Source organism: Cyprinodon variegatus, unplaced genomic scaffold, assembly GCF_000732505.1.
Source record: "Cyprinodon variegatus isolate N-32 unplaced genomic scaffold, C_variegatus-1.0 Scaffold802, whole genome shotgun sequence".
NCBI classification, from domain to species: domain Eukaryota; kingdom Metazoa; phylum Chordata; class Actinopteri; order Cyprinodontiformes; family Cyprinodontidae; genus Cyprinodon; species Cyprinodon variegatus.
In genome coordinates this window covers 262,713-283,128 of record NW_015151255.1, presented here as the reverse complement: position 1 = coordinate 283,128, position 20,416 = coordinate 262,713, and the positions used below count along the sequence as shown (strand labels likewise).

The window sequence follows — 20,416 nt, the reverse complement described above, 5'->3', positions numbered from 1 at the left end:
AATCAGTTAAAGAAGAAAATGACACTAAATATCCCTAAGGCTTGGAATGATTAAAAATGCTTGAACTGTGTTTTTTCCAATTTTGAGAGAACTTCCTTTGAAATGTAAAGAGGAAGCGGGGACATAAACTCCACAAAGGTTGGACTGATATTATTTTCCTGTCCTTCACAAACAGGATACAGACTTGCAAGGTTTCAGTGGTAGACAGACACTTAGTGATACATTTCTGTTTTTAATTTACAACTTGCCTTTTTTTGACAACTTGCCAGTTTTTGTAGTTTGGATAAAGAATACAGTCTATATCTAAACTGAATCCCATAGAAACCTGGTATCCTAGAGTGGGTTTTCATTATATTTATGAGTAGTAAAACTGTTGAGCAGGGCGGTTGTGGAACTGTACTCCAAACTGTGGAAACTATTTTGTAATACAAAGTAGTTATGTCAGTGGAAAAAAATAGCTGGAAATGGGAGGAAACCCTGCAAAGTTCCTGTTATCACTCCGGATTCTGTTACTCTTCACTGTGCTTCCAGAGTTTAGGGAACATTTGACTTACTGTTAGATAAAACTCTAAGCCTTATTCAACACCCTTTTCAAGATAATGACCATGGTGGTGTTAAGTACCTTAAGATTTTGCTTAAATAAGAGAAGCAATAATTTAACACTTGGTTTTAACTCAAGTAATAATAGAAAGTCTTCATTTAAAAGATTACTCAGGTTAAAGAAAAGGGTAATTTGTACTCAAGTGAGTAAATAAAGGTTGACTTGAAATGTTTGGTGAAATTTTGGTATTGTATACTTTAAAAGAAAGAAGATCAAATAACATGATTACAAAATGGAAACTTCTTTTAATGGTTTTTTTAAACATAAAGGTCTAAAACAAATCTTTACAGCAGTTATATCAAATTTTTATAGAGAACTTCCAAAAATACTTTGCTCTCTCCAATACCATTACTCATGGTGGGAAAAATAATAATATATAATTATATTACTTAAGCTAAATTAACAAGTATGTTAGAGTGCTACATTTTTACTAGTCAAAAAGCTAGTCCAGGTTGTAACTAGTGTAACTACTTACTACCCTCCTCTGGTAATGACTAAGATAGGGAACCTGAGTTAAAGTAAAATATTATCATTAAGTAAGTATACTGTATACTTGTTATTGAGAAGAGAAAGGTCTTAAATAATGAAAAAAAAAAACTAAAAAGCTATTCTATTTTGGAATTTGATCGACTTCTTACATTTTATAGACAGTGTTGGAAATCTGTTCAAGCTTTAGTAACTTAATGTTAACATTATGCTGTTCCTGGATTTCTTCATAGAATAAATGTGAGTGCTCAGAAAAAGAAAAAAACATTTTGAACAAAGCTGTAGAGGGTTGTGGACTCAACCACATTCCTAAGGCTAGAAATATATTATATATATCCAATATTTGACTGAAGATGTCGTCTGAATGCTGAACACCTTTTGCTGAAACAACTGGCAAAAATCCTTACTATTATAAAAAGTCTATACAAATATCAAGACCAAATAAAAAATATATATATAATAGGAGTTTAACTTAAAATATTAAGTATTTCAAATGTTTCTATTCATATTCTTACATAAAATGTCATACATTCTTCTATTATTTTTGCACTATGCTACTTTAAACTTTCTCTGTTTCTGTATGATTTAATCCAACATGGTGAGGTTAAAAATAGTTTATAGAGATAGATTTAAACTTAACATATTGAATATGGGCTTTCGGTGAGCCATGCAGTCAAGATGAATATCATATAAAGCCCTTATTTAAAATGTGAAACATGGAGGGAGATCACCGTGATGATAATTTTGAGACGGTGCGATTGTAGGAGGTGGAGGAATTCTCTTCATCCAGAATGTTATGTGGAGGAGGCCTGCAGAAATAAGCGGTACCAGTCGGAGCACTTGGCTCTAGAGATGAGCCTCCTGACATATCTGGCCAAAAACGGAACAGATTCTGTTTGGTTAGTTGGTGTTTTAAATGATAAACTACATGTAGATTAAACTGTTAAAAAGTATGGACTAGATCTAAACTGTCTCTAACTCGCCAAAGAGGCATGGGAGAGACAGCAGCAAAGCTACTCGTGTCCATTTTTTCTAGGTGATGTTCTAACAGTGGTAGAGCCAACAATAATACTGATTGAAAATAAGATTCCATACCTACACCCTTTAAAAATGAGGAGGGCACCCAAAAGGCTTTAGACACAACAGCAGGGTGGCAGAAGAATTTGCAGCAAATTGTCCAAGTAATGCCCGGGACATGTGGACAAAACTATAAGATGTTGGGACAGCTTATTAGCAAAACGATCAATTTTGGGATTGTTGTAAATGGAAATGCTGTAAAAAAAACACATATACAGCACCAAAGTGAAATAGATTGCAAGGGAGTACCATGGAGAGTAGTTTAGAGCAGTGTTTTTCAATCCTGGTCCTCAAGGCAACCTGCCCTGCATGTTTTAGATGTTTCCCAGCTTTCACACACCTGTTATCAATTGATAGCACATTATCAGGCTTTGCTGAACTGCAATAATCTGAATCAGGTGTGCTGAACCTCAGAAACATCCAAAACATGCAGAGCAGGGTGCCTTGGGGACCAGGATTGAAAAACACTGGTTTAGAGGGTTGGGATGTAGAATTACTGAAAGCTTTTCCCAGTAGAGCTGCTGTCCTCTCCTCCTCTTTGGAAATAAATTCTTTTCTCTTAACCAATGTAAACAGTTCAAATACATGCTCAAAATATCTGTGGCTTGGCTGATTATTTTCACACAAATATTCAACATATTTTCTGACAATGAAATATGATTGCTTAGATTTACACTGAAATAATTCTCAATGAGAAACCACTAAAGAGGCAGGGTACAATAATATATAATTAAATTTTTTATAAGGGACTTTTCTACTTTTTTTGGCCCACACCCTTAACAGGATAATGGCTTAACCCCATTCTGTGCGGGCAGCAATTATATTCATTGAGTGTCTCCTAAACAGAACAAAAACTTCTACTTTTTAAGATGTAAGCAATAACTAAAGTGATTCCTCTATATGTTTCCAGTGATTTTTGCTTATAAAGAACTTCAGGGTTTGATACACATTCTGCATATACATATCTCAATGTAAACATATGCATAGAAAACATTTTTACGTTTCGTTTTTAAGTTTGCTCTTACTGCATACCTGATCTTATTTTGTTCTGATCATTTCTACCTCTTTCTGTGACTGCATATGCTTCCATTTGCATTTCATTTTGCTGCTGGGATACGTGAATTTCCCTGCTGAGCATAAAGGAGGTCATTCTGTTCTATTTTTTTCTATTATACTTATATTTCCAAGTTTTTTTTTTTATTGTCAAGAATAAAATATTTTGTTATCTTATTGAACTGAATACATGCTAACAATACTATTAAATATGTATAAGGAAAAAGATTCCCTGTTGATTTCCTGGGTAAATCAGGAAAACCTGAAATAATAAACAATCATGAAAAGAAAGTCAAGTCAGGGGCGGAGTAACAGATAGTATCTTTACCAGCCTCCTAAGCAGTCTGTAAACTGAATTAAAGTCGTTGTGTCCTTCCTGAATAACTTGTATTATGTCTCTGTCCTGAAGAAAGAAGAAAACATGGAAACCCACCAGCAGAAGAATTCTCAAGACTCTTGAACTGAATAGTTTTAAAATAATTTATAGCTCTAGTAGAAAAAAACGTTTACAGCATAAATAGTATATACAAAACTAATAATTATCAAAAAAGTGATTTAACAGGATTCTAAAATAATCATCAAGCTTGGCCTTCTTTGAATAGAAGTGCAAAAATGAAAGGTATAAAAGTGAGCCTCTTGTTGGTTCATTGCTTGGTAATGCTTTGGCAGTCTTTCATCTTTATCCGTATCTGTTCGGTCCAGTTCCAACCAAGCTGAAGTTGATAAGAAACAAAAAAAAGAAAATCAGATTTTTATTTTCATAATTGAGCAAAAAAAAAAAAAAAAAAAAACACACTGCAGTGATATTTTTGACAGATTCATATTCATAACTGTACCTTATATATCAAACTGAACAAGAAGACAAATTAAGAAAACAAAAATGAGGACTGGTTTCCTGTTGGTGTTAGGTTATAAAATATACATGAAATGATGTATACCTGAATGAAGAGGGACACTTAAAGTGTTTGGAAGTGTAATAATTCCGGCTTCAGGTCTTCTCCAGTGTCATATGAGCTAAAGTGTCATCAAATAAGGAATGTATGTGAGAATTATTGGGAGGGAATATTTCAATAAAAAAGAAAATGTTAAAGTCAGGTTTTATTTGATTTAATTTGCAATCAGCATCACTGGGAATTGATGATTAGTAATTATAAGGGGAATATTTTAGAGGATGAAAAAAATTTAAAGCACTGAAATCAATATGAGTTGATAGGAACAATGTTTTTTTGACTGATTGTACATTAGTGTAACTTAGCAAGAAAAGCACAGTCGGTTGCAAACCTGTAAGTTAGTTATTATTTTGTCTTCCATTACTCCCCTTCTTGACCCCTTGTTTAGATTTTTTTTTTACTTGGCCAGAAGATACTGTGCAACCAGGATGTCTTCAGCCAAACCCTACACTTCATCATTTATTTAGGCTGCTTTGACTAAGAAGTGGCCCACAATCCAAGATCACATAAAAACTTAGATAAAGCACTTCATGGCCAACTGGAATCAGTAAAGGTCAGGGACAGGTCATGTGAGCGGAGCGAAGCGGAAGAAACTGAGCAGAAGAATGGTGGAGCGGTGGAACGGTTTTCAATTCAAAGGCTGGAGCGAGGATTTGGCTTTGCTCCAGTTCCATATGACTTTATATAAATTTATGTTTGACTTAAAACCTAGGCCAATGTCTATGCTGTAGTCTGTGCCTATAATCTGTTATAGTCTATGTTTCAACTTTACCACGGAATTGCCAAGATGAGGATGGCATATTGTGTGATAAAATATCATAAAAACATACACTAAACTACATCTAATAATACGGAGTGAGTTTACATAAAATGATTGTTGTGTTAAGGGCCTGTTTTTGAAAATGGATCACATTCATGCATTATATGCTATTTTCTCATTTGCAATGGGATTGACCTTTTTAAAGGCAGTCTAGTAAAAAAAATAATAATTAAATAGGAAACGCGGGTCAATATGAATGGAGCAAGGTGTTACGCTCACAGCTGGAAAAAAGTGCAATAATTTAAAAGACAATATACATGTATCAGTCGCATCGTTAAATCAAACGCCGTGTCTCCCAGGGCCGTGGCATAATAACATAAAGGAAAAATGTCAGAAAATGCCTTTTGAGCAAGCGTGGAGCGATTTCGCCGGAGCAACAGGAAAATTAAGGTGACTGCGGAGCGGATTTTGAGCGGCGGAGCAAATGAGCGAACATCCTCCTGAGCAGGGAGCGGGAATTGCGCGGCGCTCTGCTACGTTAATAAAGAGAAAGTGACCAAGCATACTGATATGAAAGTTATGCTCAAGTAGGCTGTTAAATAGGCTAAATACTCCACGCTAAAAATGGGTCACATTGCACCCAAAAACAACGTAAAATACTTTATGCAAATCATCCAAATGCAACCTGGACCCATTTGATTTTCTTTTCAATTATTATGTGAAATTTTCATTTAAATTATAACTTGAAGGCTGCTTTGTAAATGTGTCTTGCCTGAATGTCTGCGTGTTATTCCCAAGGGGAACTCCCACAGACAGGCAGCCTCAAACCTGAATATTATTATAGTGTACTCAGAGTCTCACTTAACTGTTCAGTGAGAAAGTACCAGCTATCTTATCGCTTCCCAGGCGATAGCTGGATGCGACACACACTGATAGCTCAGCCAGTTGCTGCTCTGTCCCCCTAACAGGTGTGCAGTTGGAGAAGAACATGCGAGGCGCCCAACTAGACAGTGTTTTTTGTTTTCATAAAGTTAGATGGCTAACAAACTTTTTTTTCCCCCAACATACCATATCGGTGTGAGAAGTAAAAGCATTTGTTATGAGAACTGTAGGAATGGGAACGCTGGACTATGAGGTTTAAAACATGAGCGCAGACTCCATGCAAGTACGCGGGGACCTTTACTCTGAATCTTTAAGAGAATTAAGATAATCAAAAACAAAGGTTATATGTAAATTGTGTGGATTTACTTAGGATTTACTATTACACAGTAGTTTAATTTTTTTTCATGTTACGTAAGCTGCTTTATTCATTTTCTATCCAATCTTATATGGTAAAAACTTAAACCGAAAAGATCACCAAACGTCCCAGAACATTAAAGTAGCTTTGTATTGTGTTTCAATACATTTCAGTGAGTTTAACATATCATAAAAGAGTTATTGAAGTCAATATGAAAGAATTCATAAAGGGGTTGAAGAGGGAACCCATGCAAAGATGAATAGCAGCAAGAAAAAAGGAGAACCAGATATAAGACATGCTTTTTAAGTAAACATTATGAAAAAATATAGCTCACCCTTTTCTTTTATCAAGGCACTTGTTCAACATGAATATAAATATGAGGCCAACTGTGAAGAAAAGAATTACTTTTTTAATCATTTTCCTTTAATCCCAGCAAGTAGTGATATTATTTCCAAAGGCATTTGAAATTCATGTTACCTATCGTGACAAGGATCACACTGACTATAACAGGTAAATGTCCTGTAAAAAAGCAAATACATTTTTTAAAAGACCAACAAATGACAACAGGTTTTGAGATCATATGCAGGCTTGAAAACAAATACTCACTGTTGCTCTTATTTACATTTATAGTCTGAAGATTCTGGTCTGCAAGTACATATCAATAAAGTTAATGAGGTTATATTAAACACTAAAGATCAGAGGGCTGTTTCACAAAATCAAGATAACAGATTAAGCTGGGACTTTCCCAGATATTCTGGCTTAATTAAGCCCTTACTTTTTCACAAAAGCAGAAACACATACGTTCTTATGGTGTCTTATTAGAATTATACACAGTGTTATGATTTGGACTAACTAACATAGAGTTTTATTTTAACTACTTTGGAATGAATTATTTTTACTTAACTAAAGGAACAAAAAGGAGGGAACTCTATATACTTTCTATCACTGCCAGGGCATTTAAATTTAAGTGGAGCTCAGATAAAAGCCTCTTTGCTGTCTTTCCCTCATGATGATTTGCACGGTTTAAAGTACACCTCCACTTTACGTCTTACTGGTGGAATATAAGGGGTTAACTGGAGTTTACCATTAGATCTACTAGTCTGAAAGTTTTACGGCTTACTGTGCTGTGCTGTTTGCTACCAGCTTCCCCAATACACCACATGCATCAGTCCCCCTCTCTAGTCCCTGGCAACTCTTATAAGCCATCTTCTCCATTGTATAATGTTTAAGGCATGCATTGTAAATTTTTGGGTTATGAATAAGGCAAGCTGACGGCCTTGGACTGAAAAGATGTTCCGGTCTTTTCCAGATGGACACATTTCAGTATGGCTCTGTAGTTGTTTTGGTTTCTTTTGACTTGTTGTGTTAGTGGAGGTGGCAGGCAGTGACAAGTCTATTAATGTGCCTGGGTAAAACTGTATTAAACTATACCAAACAACAACCACACAAACACATTGTTTAGCAAAGGAGAGCCAGCAGCTTAGGGCAAGAGTCAGGTATAAACTTGCAACTCAAAAACAAAGGACACACCTTCCACGACTAAAATGCTCACATAATGGACAAAGAAGTCTGAAGGTTTCAAACAGGGGTAAAGAAAGACATATTTGGTAAAAGAGAAAAGCAATCACTGAATAGACGGGGAAATATTGCAGTTTCAGCTAGTAAGCATCTTCAGTTAGGTTACACTAAAACACTCATCACGATTCAAATGACCTAGCACATAAACCCTACAAATCAAAAAAAATCCAACAACTAGGAGAGCTTCATCAGCATAGATGGATGGTGATTCCATGGTCCTTAAAGGTATTGTGGAGGATTTTCACGAATTAAAAAAAAAAAACTACTACACTACACTACACAAAAAAAACCCTGTACCGGCTCCCAAGAGGGAACGCCTATTAATCGCACAAGCCCATTTCTCCTCGTGCACACACTGTTTAAAAGTTGCTGTTTGCATCGCTCATACAAGCTTACTTTCCAAAATAAGATTTGCAGGTTAAGGTTTTAGGTAAGTGAAAATGGGGATGAGCACATAGGATGGCCTTACGTAAAAATATCACCAGAATGATTGACAATTAGGACGACCACTTATTTTCATGATCCACCCGTATGAAGAACATCCTCCACCTTTAGAAAACATTGGCACTCCAGCTACCAATTGCTGTAGAGCAAGCTGAGAGAATTGAAGAAGGCGTCTGGGTGTTTTTTTAGGAAAACCAAGCAAAGGGCTGGTTTCCTCTGATTTAAGCCTGTTTTGCAGTTGCATGACATGGATGACTGAACATTTGCATATGCATGCACCAGTGCTGGCACTCACTTTGTCTGCAGTCTTACATTCACTTTTGCCAGCAAGGGCAACAACAGTGTAGATTCTAGGTGGAGAAAGAGTTGGTAGGATCATACTAAGTTTGGGGGGGATTACATTACAAATATATCACAGATGATTAAATATGCTATAATTTAGATTGGCAGTAAAAAATTAGAGTAAAAATCAGCAAGCTATACAGAAACATGTTTGGAAATCACAGTTATATGATTTATTTTGTACGGGGCAGGGGTTACTTTCTGATACAGGACTCCCTAATGTTATTGGTGTATTGGCTTGTAGACATTACAATGAAATGCCCCCCTTGGTGCACATGAAGGTGATTTTGATTTAACAGAAGTCTTTCATTGTATTGCTGCTGAGGTAGAAGTAAGTTACGGTTAGGCCTGTCAAAAACATGCATTTATTATGTGCAATATAAGACCTGGACACATCTTATTGCTTCAGATGATCTGTGATGCTGACTCCATCCTCAGCAACATCAAGGCAAAGTGGTCTGGATCAGTCCAGTATGTTAAAAAATACTTTTATTGAACAGCAACAGAATAGAGAGCTTTTAACTTAATACTCTGAGCTCTGTGAGGGCTACATTGAAAGCTGCTGCTGCAGCAGTGCATGCTGGGACAGCTGTCAATCTCAAGAAAGAGAAGTCTGCTCTTATGCATACTCCGTGAAGAGGGAGGGGCGAGAACAACATCCAGGGTCCATTCTCTGTCTGCTGTTCTTATGAATTGGAACAGTTCTAGGGTTGAGGCTGAAGACGTTTTTCATACGAGAACGCACAAGTAGGACATATTGAGAAACGGCTATTGACTGACTCAAACCCCAAACAATATGGATACCAAAATAGTTCAATGCTCAATATCTTCTGATTAACATTTACAGCACTTGCTTTTTATGTATTTAATTTTGATAGCTGGAAAAAATATCGCAATATATAGTCATATTGCAAAATTGCAATAATACTGCATTGTATTGTGACACGTGTCATATCACAACACCGATGCCAATATTCTTCATCAAGTCCTTTTTGGTTCAGTCATTTAAGTTGTGTGAATGTTACTAAAATGTGTATTAAAAAACCCAAAACAAAAGATTATAATTATAAGCCATATTTGAACCCTGGTTCCCTGTATTCAAGTAAAAAACCAGAACAACATTACCAAAGAGGGTCTGTGTGGGATTTCAAAAAAGTAGTAGACATCTATCAGCTGTCAAATTCACACATTACTAAATTAGCTTTGATTTATTTAGGTTTATGGCTGTTCATGTGAGGAAATGATGATAATGACAATTGTCAATTAAGAGAAGTAGTTTAATTTAGACTATTTAGGCCTTCAGTCGATCCATTTCTGTTATCTACATATTTCTGTGATCGACATCATGATTTCATGAACAAAGCTTCAGGCACACATTTATCTAGATTACTTTAACCTGGCTTGACTTAGCAGCACTTGTTGAGCATAGACTGGCCTTTGTGATGAAGCCAGGATGCACTGTTCACACTAGGTCTGCCTGGCTTTATCTCTTATTTTAGATTTTTAAACTCTGCTTTTGTGAAATAGCACTTAGATTTAGTATTTTTGAATAAACATCCTAAAACATGCACAACCCTTAAGAAAATCTAAAATGACTATTTCTGACACAAATGAAATGTAACTTAAGTTTTACCATAAAAAAAAAAATTAAAAAATAAAGAAAAAAACACCACAAGCTGAACAGCTTAGTAACTATATATCATTTTAAGTTCCCTCCCAATAAATAAAACAATTTCTACCATAAGGCCTCCTTTTTCAAAACAATTTTAAGGAAAAGTGAACCAAACATTTGTGGTAGCAAATACTATGGCAAAGACTTATTGTGCTGTTTCCCACATCTTATATGAGGATCAATATTCTTCACATTTAAAGTTTTGATGTGTTCTTTTTTTTGTCCACTAACTTATATCAACCTTGAAGACATTTAGCAACTGTTTTTAAAAACAAACATGTAAAACCATTATGAACTATCTATTAATAGTCTGCAATATTTTCTACTACAAGCAGATGTACAGTACTAAATAGAGAATTTTCTTTCACTAGGGGATCATAAACTTTTCTGCTTTTTAACTAATTAATTGAATTTAATTAATTCATTTAATTAAAGCAGAACCACAACCAGTGGAAATAGAGTATGATAAAATGCCTTTAGTCAATAATAGTCACTCAAAGCTCATTATATATGATAATGTGATATATCAATATTTATTCTACAATCCACTAAAAATACATTATTTAAAAAGAGATAAACTAAAATACAACTGTTAGGAGGGTATAAAAGAAACTGGTTAATTACTTAGTTAATTGGCAAAGGGATGGGCTGACCCTAAGCAAGAGAAATAGGCTAACACAAATACACACTTAAAAAACTTTAACTGCAAAAACAAAATGTAATATAAACCAAAACTTGCTGACCATCTTGAAATAAAAAGAAATTTAGAAGGTGTCTTAATGAAATGAAAGGAAAGGTTATATACCTTTATAAACAGAGGATGTAGAATACGGTAAAATGGTTGTACCAGCTGTTCTCTTGGGTAGCGATGATCTGTTATCTTTAAATGACATAGTTAGATTAATCCTTCTTTATTTCCTCAGTTATAAAAAAAAATAAAATTAAACAACGATTGTTCAATAATTCAAAGTAATGAACGGTAACATGCATTTATCATTAGAGAGCATGTCTGTACCTTGTTTCTGTGTGGAGCTACGCATTGATGCCAAAGTTGTGACGGGTTTGGGTCTTGGAGTCGAGGTCGAAACTTAAGAAGAGAAGGATTTGGTGACAGAAAAAAAAAATTACTTTACCTCTCTTTATTGAAAGGGGTAGACTTAAAATAGAAATACAGTGTTTGTCCCTTGAAGATTTCTGCTTTTGTTGCATTTAAGCCATGTTTTAGAAACTGAGTGCAATAAAAGGGAAACATGATCGGAGTAAACAAAAAGCTATTTAAATATATATCTGTTAGGGGCAAAAATCTTTTTTTTTTAAACAAATTGTCTCTTTCAATAACGACTGCCTCTTTTTCTGTCTCCATTTGCAGCAAAATTTGCATTTTAAACGTCTTTGGAAGAACATACCCAGTAACACTAAAGTATTTCAATTGGGTTAAGGGGAGTCCTTTGACTATGGGAATCTAGAACCTTGATTTACCTTTTATAGCCACTTAGACATAAACTTTTTTGAGTTCTTTAGAGCTTTTCCTGCTGCTGAACTAAAAATGATTTGACCTTAAAGTCATAAACTGATGGTTGGTCCATTATACAAGCCCCATGGCAGATACAACAGAACACAAATATCTTCTATTTTCATCCTATTAGGTTCTGTAACCATAACGATTTTTACTTAGTAAAAGTAAGACCTGATTTTTACATTAAATTATTCGTGTTCTTCTGGAATTTCTCCATGTTTATAACAATTCTTATCTTTATTGATGAATCTTGAATGTTGATCTAGTGAAGCAAGTTACAAGTTCACAAGAATAGTAAAAGCTTGGAAAAAGCTTTATAGCACTTTTTAAAACTGACAGACGTTATAATTCGTTCTCTAATTTCTTTAAATTTGATCATATGTTACTTTTCGAGATATTTTAATCTAGTCCATCCTGTCAGGTAGTTTCGAATTGAATGACGTCTTGATCCTTCATATCTTGGCATCAATCAAGCCATGGTAAGAAAGGGGAAACTTTAATAAAATATGATAAATTAAGATAGTTTAATTATCTCAAAAATCTCATAAATTAATTTCCCCCATTGGGCCAGGTAGATTCTGATTATTATCTTTCCTTAAAAAAAGAAAATATCATATGGAAATGTCTTTTTTTTTAACCTGGCGCTACTTATCTTTAACTAATACTTAAAAAGTATTCAATGATGTTAAACATTTAGGTGTTAAACTAATCCTTCAGGGGGGAAATAATTTTTTCATAGCTCTTTATATACTGTAGCTCCTCTTTTTATTTACATGTGAATGTGTAAGAAAGCAAAATATTGGTTAGACATTGAACTTTGACACAATTTGTATACCTTGTTTTGTTGTTGCAGCAGAAGATGTAATAATTTTTGTTGTAATACTGTCTTCTGTGGTCACACCTATGAATGAGGATTTAACTTAAGATCATCCTGAATACATTTCTTTGGCCTTTTATATAGACTGAATGTTGGGCAGCAGCATGCAACTAAATCTGACATGATGGTGGGCTTTATTTATGACTGACAGCCATGCATTTATGAGTAAGTTTAATTCTCATTGTGAGTGAAAAGAGAACATTATGAAGGATCATCTATTAATGTTAAACGCTCTTGTGTTAAACTGCTCCTCTGTACTTAAATGATGTGTTAGCAAAATACATGTTGACAAATGACCAACAGTTTAGGGGTAAAGTATCTATTATATCCAAGTATTCAGAAGTGGTTTAGGAAGAAATGGATGGTTAATAAAGAACCCACAGTGGGCAAGCTCAGGCTTAAATAACAAAAACTTAATATTTGTGTAATTCTTTACACTTTGAACATAGAAGCTGTTTTTTATATATCAGGTTTCGATGGTGATGGCAAGTTATGTTATAAAGTATTTGGACTTTCTTCAATGTAACAAAATAGACTTAACATTTTAGATGATGAATTGGATTACAAGAGAGAAAACCAAAGGTAAATGGACTGTTGATGCCAGTTTACAACATGTTCGGACACAACGTCTGTAAACCGAGGAGACATTCCAAAAAGAACTTACAAGGAATAAACTGCATTCCATTCAGCCACTATGTTGACCACTTTTCAAGGCTCAAAGTAAACAAACTTAGAAATCCTTGAAGTGGTCTTGTATGGAACACAATCACAATTCTTAGCCTTGCTTTATTACTGTGTAGAGACATTATTGCATGAAATAAAAGTCTTGACTGGCAGTTTTACTACTTGTTAAGATGAAAAGATGTTTGCGTCTTTTAAGGAAAAAATGGATTGATATTAATTCAAATTTTTGATTTTTCTGATCATTTTGGAACCCTAATAAATGCAGTTTAAAGAGTTTTATTACAAACAACAAAATCATTCAAACTGAACTGTTAGTGCAGGTGAGGTTAAATTTAATAGTCTAGATGGAACATTAATATTTTTTTAAGGTAGTGAAATAAATGGCTGGAAAAGTTACTTTAAAGATGATTTGTGTTATTTGCAAATGTATTATCAAAAAGTTAGTATGTATTTTGTCTGGCAAATCTTCTAGGAAGCCTAAAAAAAACATCAAAAGTGCTTACCAATGCATGTTGGAGGCAAGGGATCATATTTCCCGGTTTTGGAGCACATAATGCGTTCACTCCCATTTAACCTGTATCCTGGGTTACAAGTGAAGTTTATAATTTGACCATATTCTGGTTTTTTGTCAGATTCCCAAGAAATTGTTCCATTTTCCACTTCGGTTGGTATGGGACAAGTAACAACTAGGAAAGTTAGAAAAGAATATTGCAGTTAGATATCAGAAAAGTTATACCGTATTTTCACGACTATAAGGCGCATATAAGCATCTTTTTTTCCCCCTCAAAATGTGCAGTGAGCCCTATAGTGCGGTGCGCCCTATGTGTGTTGTTACTGCGGACGTTGTTGAGACCACCATGAGAACGTTAAAGGGGGAAGTGTGGGCGTGGATTGTGTATAAAAGAACAGGTATGTGCTTTATGCAGAACTCCTCATCTCCTCATTGAGGGAGGTGTATGTAAGGAGACCAGGTGGTTTTTTCCATGCATCACCATCGCTGTAAATCTGTCACTCCATGCTTGCCCATCTCACAGCCGATGTGAAACACATGGTGAAACAAATGACCGCTGTGCTGACAAAGGAACTTCAACCGCTCGACATCGGTGTGAACTGGTCGTTCAAAGTAGTGCTACATTCAACCGTCTGCTGCTTCATTTTTGCTGCTTGTACCAGTTAGTTTTGACGCGCGGCTGAAGCAGCTTTGCTGCTCTGGCTGCGCGGTGCAAAAGTGTGTCTGACACGCGTTGGGCGGAGCTACTCTATCCTTTCTTGGCCTTGCAGCTATATTTGCTGTGATCAGTGGGAATAAAGTAGTTTTAATATGTTTTTAAGTGAGAAAGTCCACCTGAAAACTTAATCATTGCAGTCAGTTCATCCAGATTACAATCCCACCTTCCAATATTATTTCTGTCGGAGCCGCTCAGACCCCCACATACCAGCGGTGCACTGTCAGTAGGAATCCCATTCAACAGCAGCCTCTGGCCGGGTCGCCTCCTCGCGGTTCACCGCGGCAGCTGGTAGGTGTTTTTCATCTAAATAATCTAACCTGCAGGCACCAGGATAATAAAAGCGAACATATTCTGCCAGCAGATTTTTGCATTTTAAGTTAACTTATGCGTCAATAAACTGTTTCAGAGGAGTGATCACAGCGCTCTGTGTCATCAGCGATGTGTCTGTCTCACGGCCAGCTCCCAGGTTTGATTAATACTTTGTAATAAATACATGAATAAAGCACAATCATACTCAGTTTTGCTCCCGCTCTATTTTCAAATACGCAGTAGAGGTATTTAAACGTAGTAGAGGATATGTACCTGTATATAAAAAACGCACCCTATAGCCCGGTGCGCCTTATGTGTTTGTTAAATACAGTAATGGCACACATAACTGAGACTGTGCCTTTTAGTACGGTGCGCCTTATGGTCATAAAAATACGGTAGGTAAGACAAGAAAAAAACAACTAGTTGAAGCATAACACTTACTGTTACATGATCCCCTTCCAAACCATCCAGAAGCATAGCAATGTCTAAAGCTAGATCCAGAAATACGGTACCTGCATAAAGACAAAAGTAATCAAGTAAGAAGGTTTACTGGCACAAAAAAGGGTGTATGCACCCCTTTTAAAATTCACAATACAATGTGCCTAAATACATTTTACACTGTATTTAGTGCACATATAAACACAATTTTATTGTACTTTAGGTTTTAAGAGTGCAGAAAAGATTAATTTCACCTCTCCAGGTGCTGCGGAGAGATATTTATATTCTATCAGGGTTCAATTTTTCAATCTGCTTTTCCTACTAAATTTTTTGAGCAATAACATCACAGTATCTGCTGGGGAGCTGCTAAACAAGGAACTCTGACTTACCCACTTCGTAAAACCACCATATTTTATTTCCCTCAGCGTCCAATTCTAAGCTCAAGGATGCCGAGGCTCGAGTCGATAAGACAAAATGTTTGGTCGTTGGGTGTACTGACACAATTCATGACACTGTCTACCAGTTCCAAGGCCCCTAGATAATTTTATCTCTGCTATCAAATGACAAAAATGTCTAACTGGGGTGGGGCAATACTCTGTGACCTCAGGCTGCAGCCACAAAAAGTAGAATATGGTATCCACACAGAAGACTTCCCTGTAGAAAGAGCAGCGTAGCTGTAATAGGCTTTCTAATGTCACACAAGTTGGTAGCACACTAGCATTTCCACACATGTAAAGAAGGTAGAATAATAAAAGGAGAAGCAGGACGTGAACAATCGATGCTAGAAAAGAGAGGTTTGTGTGAACCTGTGGAAGAGGAGCATTATGGTAGTAAGTGTAAAAATCTACCATAAATTCCAACAATCATTTTAGCTTCCACCGCCTTCAGTACAGCGTCCGCACAGAGGAAAATTGGCAACTACAAGGACATCTGGTGGAAGTAGTGGACGAGCAACAACTACGACCAGTGAGGGTTCGCAAATAAACTTCTAGAGACATCTTCTGATTTAGCCCGCGTATATCAAAAGATCGTGAAAACTCTTGTAAAGAAATTACTTTCACTTTTCAAGAAATTGGATATATAAATAAAAAAAGCTGTGTTTTCTACTTCCTCATTTAGCATGGTGTTGTTAGCTTGCAGATTGTGCTGTACACACAGCACAAACAGTGCAGTGTGTCTCATTATCCGTTCAGAGGTTAGGTGCGTCAAACATGCCCACATGCACAAACATGGCAGGTTGTGGACGGTTATGCAGATAGGGGTATTGTGACAGACACACTGTCTGGGAGCTGTTTTCAAATGTGGTCAATTTTGTGGCCCCTTCGTCTGGGACCCCTACAACCAAAAAGGTTAGTGTATACATCTAAACTAGGCCTTGCCTGGACAAAATGTCAGACCTACCTCAAAACAGGGATAAATGAGGGGCGAGTTGCAACAATAACCGGGAATTAAGCCAGTTTCACTTTCTGTAGACAACTACATTTTTCAAATATTTGAAGGAAGGATTGCGAAGGGTTAAGGGCGCCTATATTTAGCACTCATGGGAAATAGTCAGGGAATTCTCTGAACTGGTCACCAATCAATCACAGAATATGTCCCATTGGATAGACAATATTGAAAAGACAAAAAACATTCCCTTTTTTTTTATTTTAACAATTTTTTAACAAAAATAATTACTGCTCTAAGTGGTTCTCTCTGTCACCTAAAGGCATGTTTTATAGTCTCTATGCTACATTTAATGATTAATCTATTAATAAAATAGTTATTTAAGATCAATCCAATTAATTGTTTCACCCTTGTATAATGGATTTGCTTTGGGCTTGTAGATCATTTTACTGTTAATCCAAAAAAATGGAAAAAACAAAAACAAACAACTAACTCAACAGCCACAAATTGATCTAAACAAAGTTAAATTCCACAAATATAAACAGCTGTATATATCCTGGGGCCTGTTTCAGAAAGGAAGTTAAGTGAAAACTCTGAGTTTGTTAACCCTGAAATGAGGGAAACTCTGGGTTTTCTGTTTCAGAAAGGGAGGTAAGTTAAACCTGAGAAAGCAGAGTAAGTCAAGCCCGTTTCTGAAAGAGAGGTAACTTATACTCAGAGTCAGTTACCATGGCAATTTACTCTGTGAACCTAACCTGGTCGGGAGCAGGTTTTCTTTAGAAAATCCAGAGTTTATTTTGGTCTCCTCCCCTTTTTTAAAGAGGAAGTGGTGTTTAAACACCTCATTGATTCTTTGGGGACATACAGTATTCATTGCACACATTTCAGTCACGTAGAGCGCATCAAAGGGAATGAAATGGCATGTCCTTTTATGGATGATCCTGTTTGTAAAGCCAGGTAGCTACTCTACTCCCATGATGTGCTCAAGGCTTACCTGCTTGAAGTATGTTTTTATATTTCATTTTCAGCTGCTGCCATGTTCTTTTGATGCCTGCAGGATTGCACCTATCCATGAAAACTAAATTAGGTTTAATAAAATACTGTTCTTCCAGTTTCACCTCTGATATTATAACAGTTGGGTAAGTTAATCTAAAATAGTTCTTAATTACTAACTACAAATTTTATCTTCAACAAGTCTAATTAGATTATGTAATAATTACTGTCTCTAGAAAGTATTGGTCTACTTACTAATTTGTTTTACTTACTTATTAATTACTTTCTAAATCCCAAATCAACCTCAACCACTTGAACAATACAAGGAGAGACAAGAAACTGCACTTCTAATGCTTTCAAATAAACAATATTCAATTGCATGAATTAATCTTAAATTGACCAAAGTGTGTAACTAGAGGGAGAAAGTTCAAATCAAAAAATACCTTTTAAAATTTTGATATTAAATCCACTATTTTTTTTATAGTCTTTAATTTAATTACAGTATTTATATGACTTAAGAAACTTAATTCATTACACCCAACACTGTATAAAAGTAATTAAAATGTAAACTTACGCATTGACTCGAGCAGCTATTTTCACCCAAGCTAACTCTCTCTCCTTCGCCGCTGCAGCCTTGTTGCTTTTTTTTTTAAATACATGTTCAAATTCTGCATATGCTTGCATAAGCACATCCAGTTCTGCTGGTGAGAAATATGCACACCTTTTTTTGTCTGATGCTGTTGCCATGGTGACTCGTAATATCTGTGCTCCATTGATAATGGCTTTTTATAGTTGTGGTGCACGCGCTTAACTCAGAGTCAGTCAATTTAGAGTTGATTGAACTAACTCATTTCAGCTGTTCTGAAACCCAAAACTCAGAGTTTCCAATCTCAAGATAAGTCAATACAGAGTTCAAGTTTTAACTCAGAGTTGGTTGAACTTCCTTATTGAAACAGGCCCCTGGAGGACAAGGAAGCCATATTTTAAGTATTTTTAAAGTAATATCTTTTTCAATTTGATATTTATCAACTTTAATATCTAGCCTTTTTTTCAACTGTACTGTAGGTACAGTTCCAGTTGGATAACTTGCCAGTGGGAATTGACTGAGCCGCTTCGCTGGTAGGAGATAAATGCTGGTATTGTAGCAATAAACAATAACAGGCGTCAGAACTGAACGTGACAATATTAGTGTCTCATGACACGTTGCAGCTTATCAAATCAAACACTTGATTTTGTGAGATAGCAGCATGGCATTTAAGAAATTAGCTATGGAACAAGAATGTGTGGGATCATACATACCCTTCTTCACACAAGGTTCTAACTTTTGAACCAAACAGAGTACCCTCACTGTCATCAAAAGTCATGTGCGGCTCTGGAGGAGGGGGGCCACAGTCCTTCTCTGTGATTTGAAGAAAAGAAAAATAAATATCAATACAGAAGATAGAATAAATCAAGATGATGACATAAAGCATTTTGGGTGGCTTTAAAATGGAAGTTAGAAGGAACTCACTCTTGCAGACGATGTCGGATTCGCTCCATTTGCCATTAATGCAGTTTATGGTCACAGAGCCATTTTTTTTTTCATATCCATTGTCACATTCTAAAGTTGCCTCAGAACCCTCTGGGAAATCATTTTTTAGGAGGGTTTCTTCTGTGAGAATCCAATTCTCTCCAACTTCAGGTCTCAGGCATTGAGCTAAGAGAAAATAAGATACATATATATATAAACTGTTGTTGTTGTTGTTGTTGTTTTTTAATAAGAGCTTCTATAGAAGAGTAAAAAAGGATCAAAAATTTTATATTTTGTTTTAACAAAAAAAAGTATTGAGACAGCTCTTATTACTGTGTGCATACACTCTATGTGGGCATTGCATATGGAGGAGTGTTGGCCTAGTGGTTAGAGCAGTGCGCTTGTGCCCTGAGAAGGTTGCGAATTCCAAGTTTGATTCCCACAGACTGCCACTCTGGGTCTCTGAGCAAGACCCTCAACCCCACACTGCTCCCCAGGAGTCACACAATGGCAGCCCACTGCTCCCCAAGGGAATGGGTTAAAATGCAGTTAGTAAATGAAGTTAACTTCTCCATTGTGAGATCAATAAAGTTCAATTTAAATGTCTATTTCTACTTTAGAATTATAGAATTATTTGCTTATTGACTTTACAAGCTTTACAAGCATAATGTCATCATATGGCAGGACATTATAATATTATAATATTTGTATTAATACTATTATCAAAATATATTTTTAAGTTTTTGGATTCAACTTAAGTAGTTTTTCAGATGTTTTTCATTCTAATCTTTATTTATCCTTTTGTTTTTCAAACAGCAGGTTTTTCTATGTGCCTTATGTCTTCTGAGTCACATTTCCATTATGTTTAATTATAATACTAATTAATTCAATAAAAAAAAAAACTAAAACTTCAGGTTCAAGTTTCTCTTTTTCTATTTAGCTTCATGGATGAAGAGCTGATCTCGCTTATAAAGCAGCAGTAAATGCGCTCAATCAAATCCTTGGTTTCGCTGTAATACTGACCTGCAGCACTAAAGACAAAGAGGTGGAGCAGCAGGGCCAACCTGCATGTTTCCCGTCTGCTGATGTCCAGTAAAGCCTCCATGGCAACTCTTAGAAAACCTCTGGAAGTATCCGGTTGAAGCGCAGGTCAACAACTAAAGAGTAAAAGCACAAGTGTGAAGACGATCCCCAGACTATCAACGATTCTCCTCCCACTGACGCTTTAATTCTCCACTGGTCAAGTTAACGCGTTTACAGAATACATACTGATT

General features: G+C 35.8%; 1 protein-coding gene across 3 annotated transcripts; it reads right to left on the bottom strand.

The window, feature by feature from the left end:
- Positions 1-3,451: 3,451 nt before the first annotated feature.
- LOC107098710 (complement factor H-like) lies at positions 3,452-20,355 on the bottom strand. Of its 3 annotated transcripts, XM_015396525.1 has the most exons (13): positions 20,166-20,355; positions 19,143-19,328; positions 18,932-19,031; positions 15,257-15,327; positions 13,781-13,963; positions 12,552-12,617; positions 11,216-11,287; positions 11,006-11,080; positions 6,771-6,809; positions 6,642-6,683; positions 6,499-6,550; positions 4,156-4,231; positions 3,452-3,930 (listed from the first exon to the last, which is right to left on the bottom strand). In XM_015396525.1, the coding sequence occupies exons 1-12, from the start codon at positions 20,245-20,247 to the stop codon at positions 4,174-4,176; spliced, it is 1,026 nt and encodes a 341-aa protein (XP_015252011.1). In that variant the 5' UTR covers positions 20,248-20,355; the 3' UTR covers positions 3,452-3,930; positions 4,156-4,173. The 3 variants fall into 3 exon arrangements, with proteins under 3 accessions (XP_015252011.1, XP_015252012.1, XP_015252013.1); XM_015396526.1 differs by lacking the exon at positions 4,156-4,231; XM_015396527.1 differs by lacking the exon at positions 12,552-12,617.
- Between the last annotated feature and the right edge of the window lie 61 nt (positions 20,356-20,416).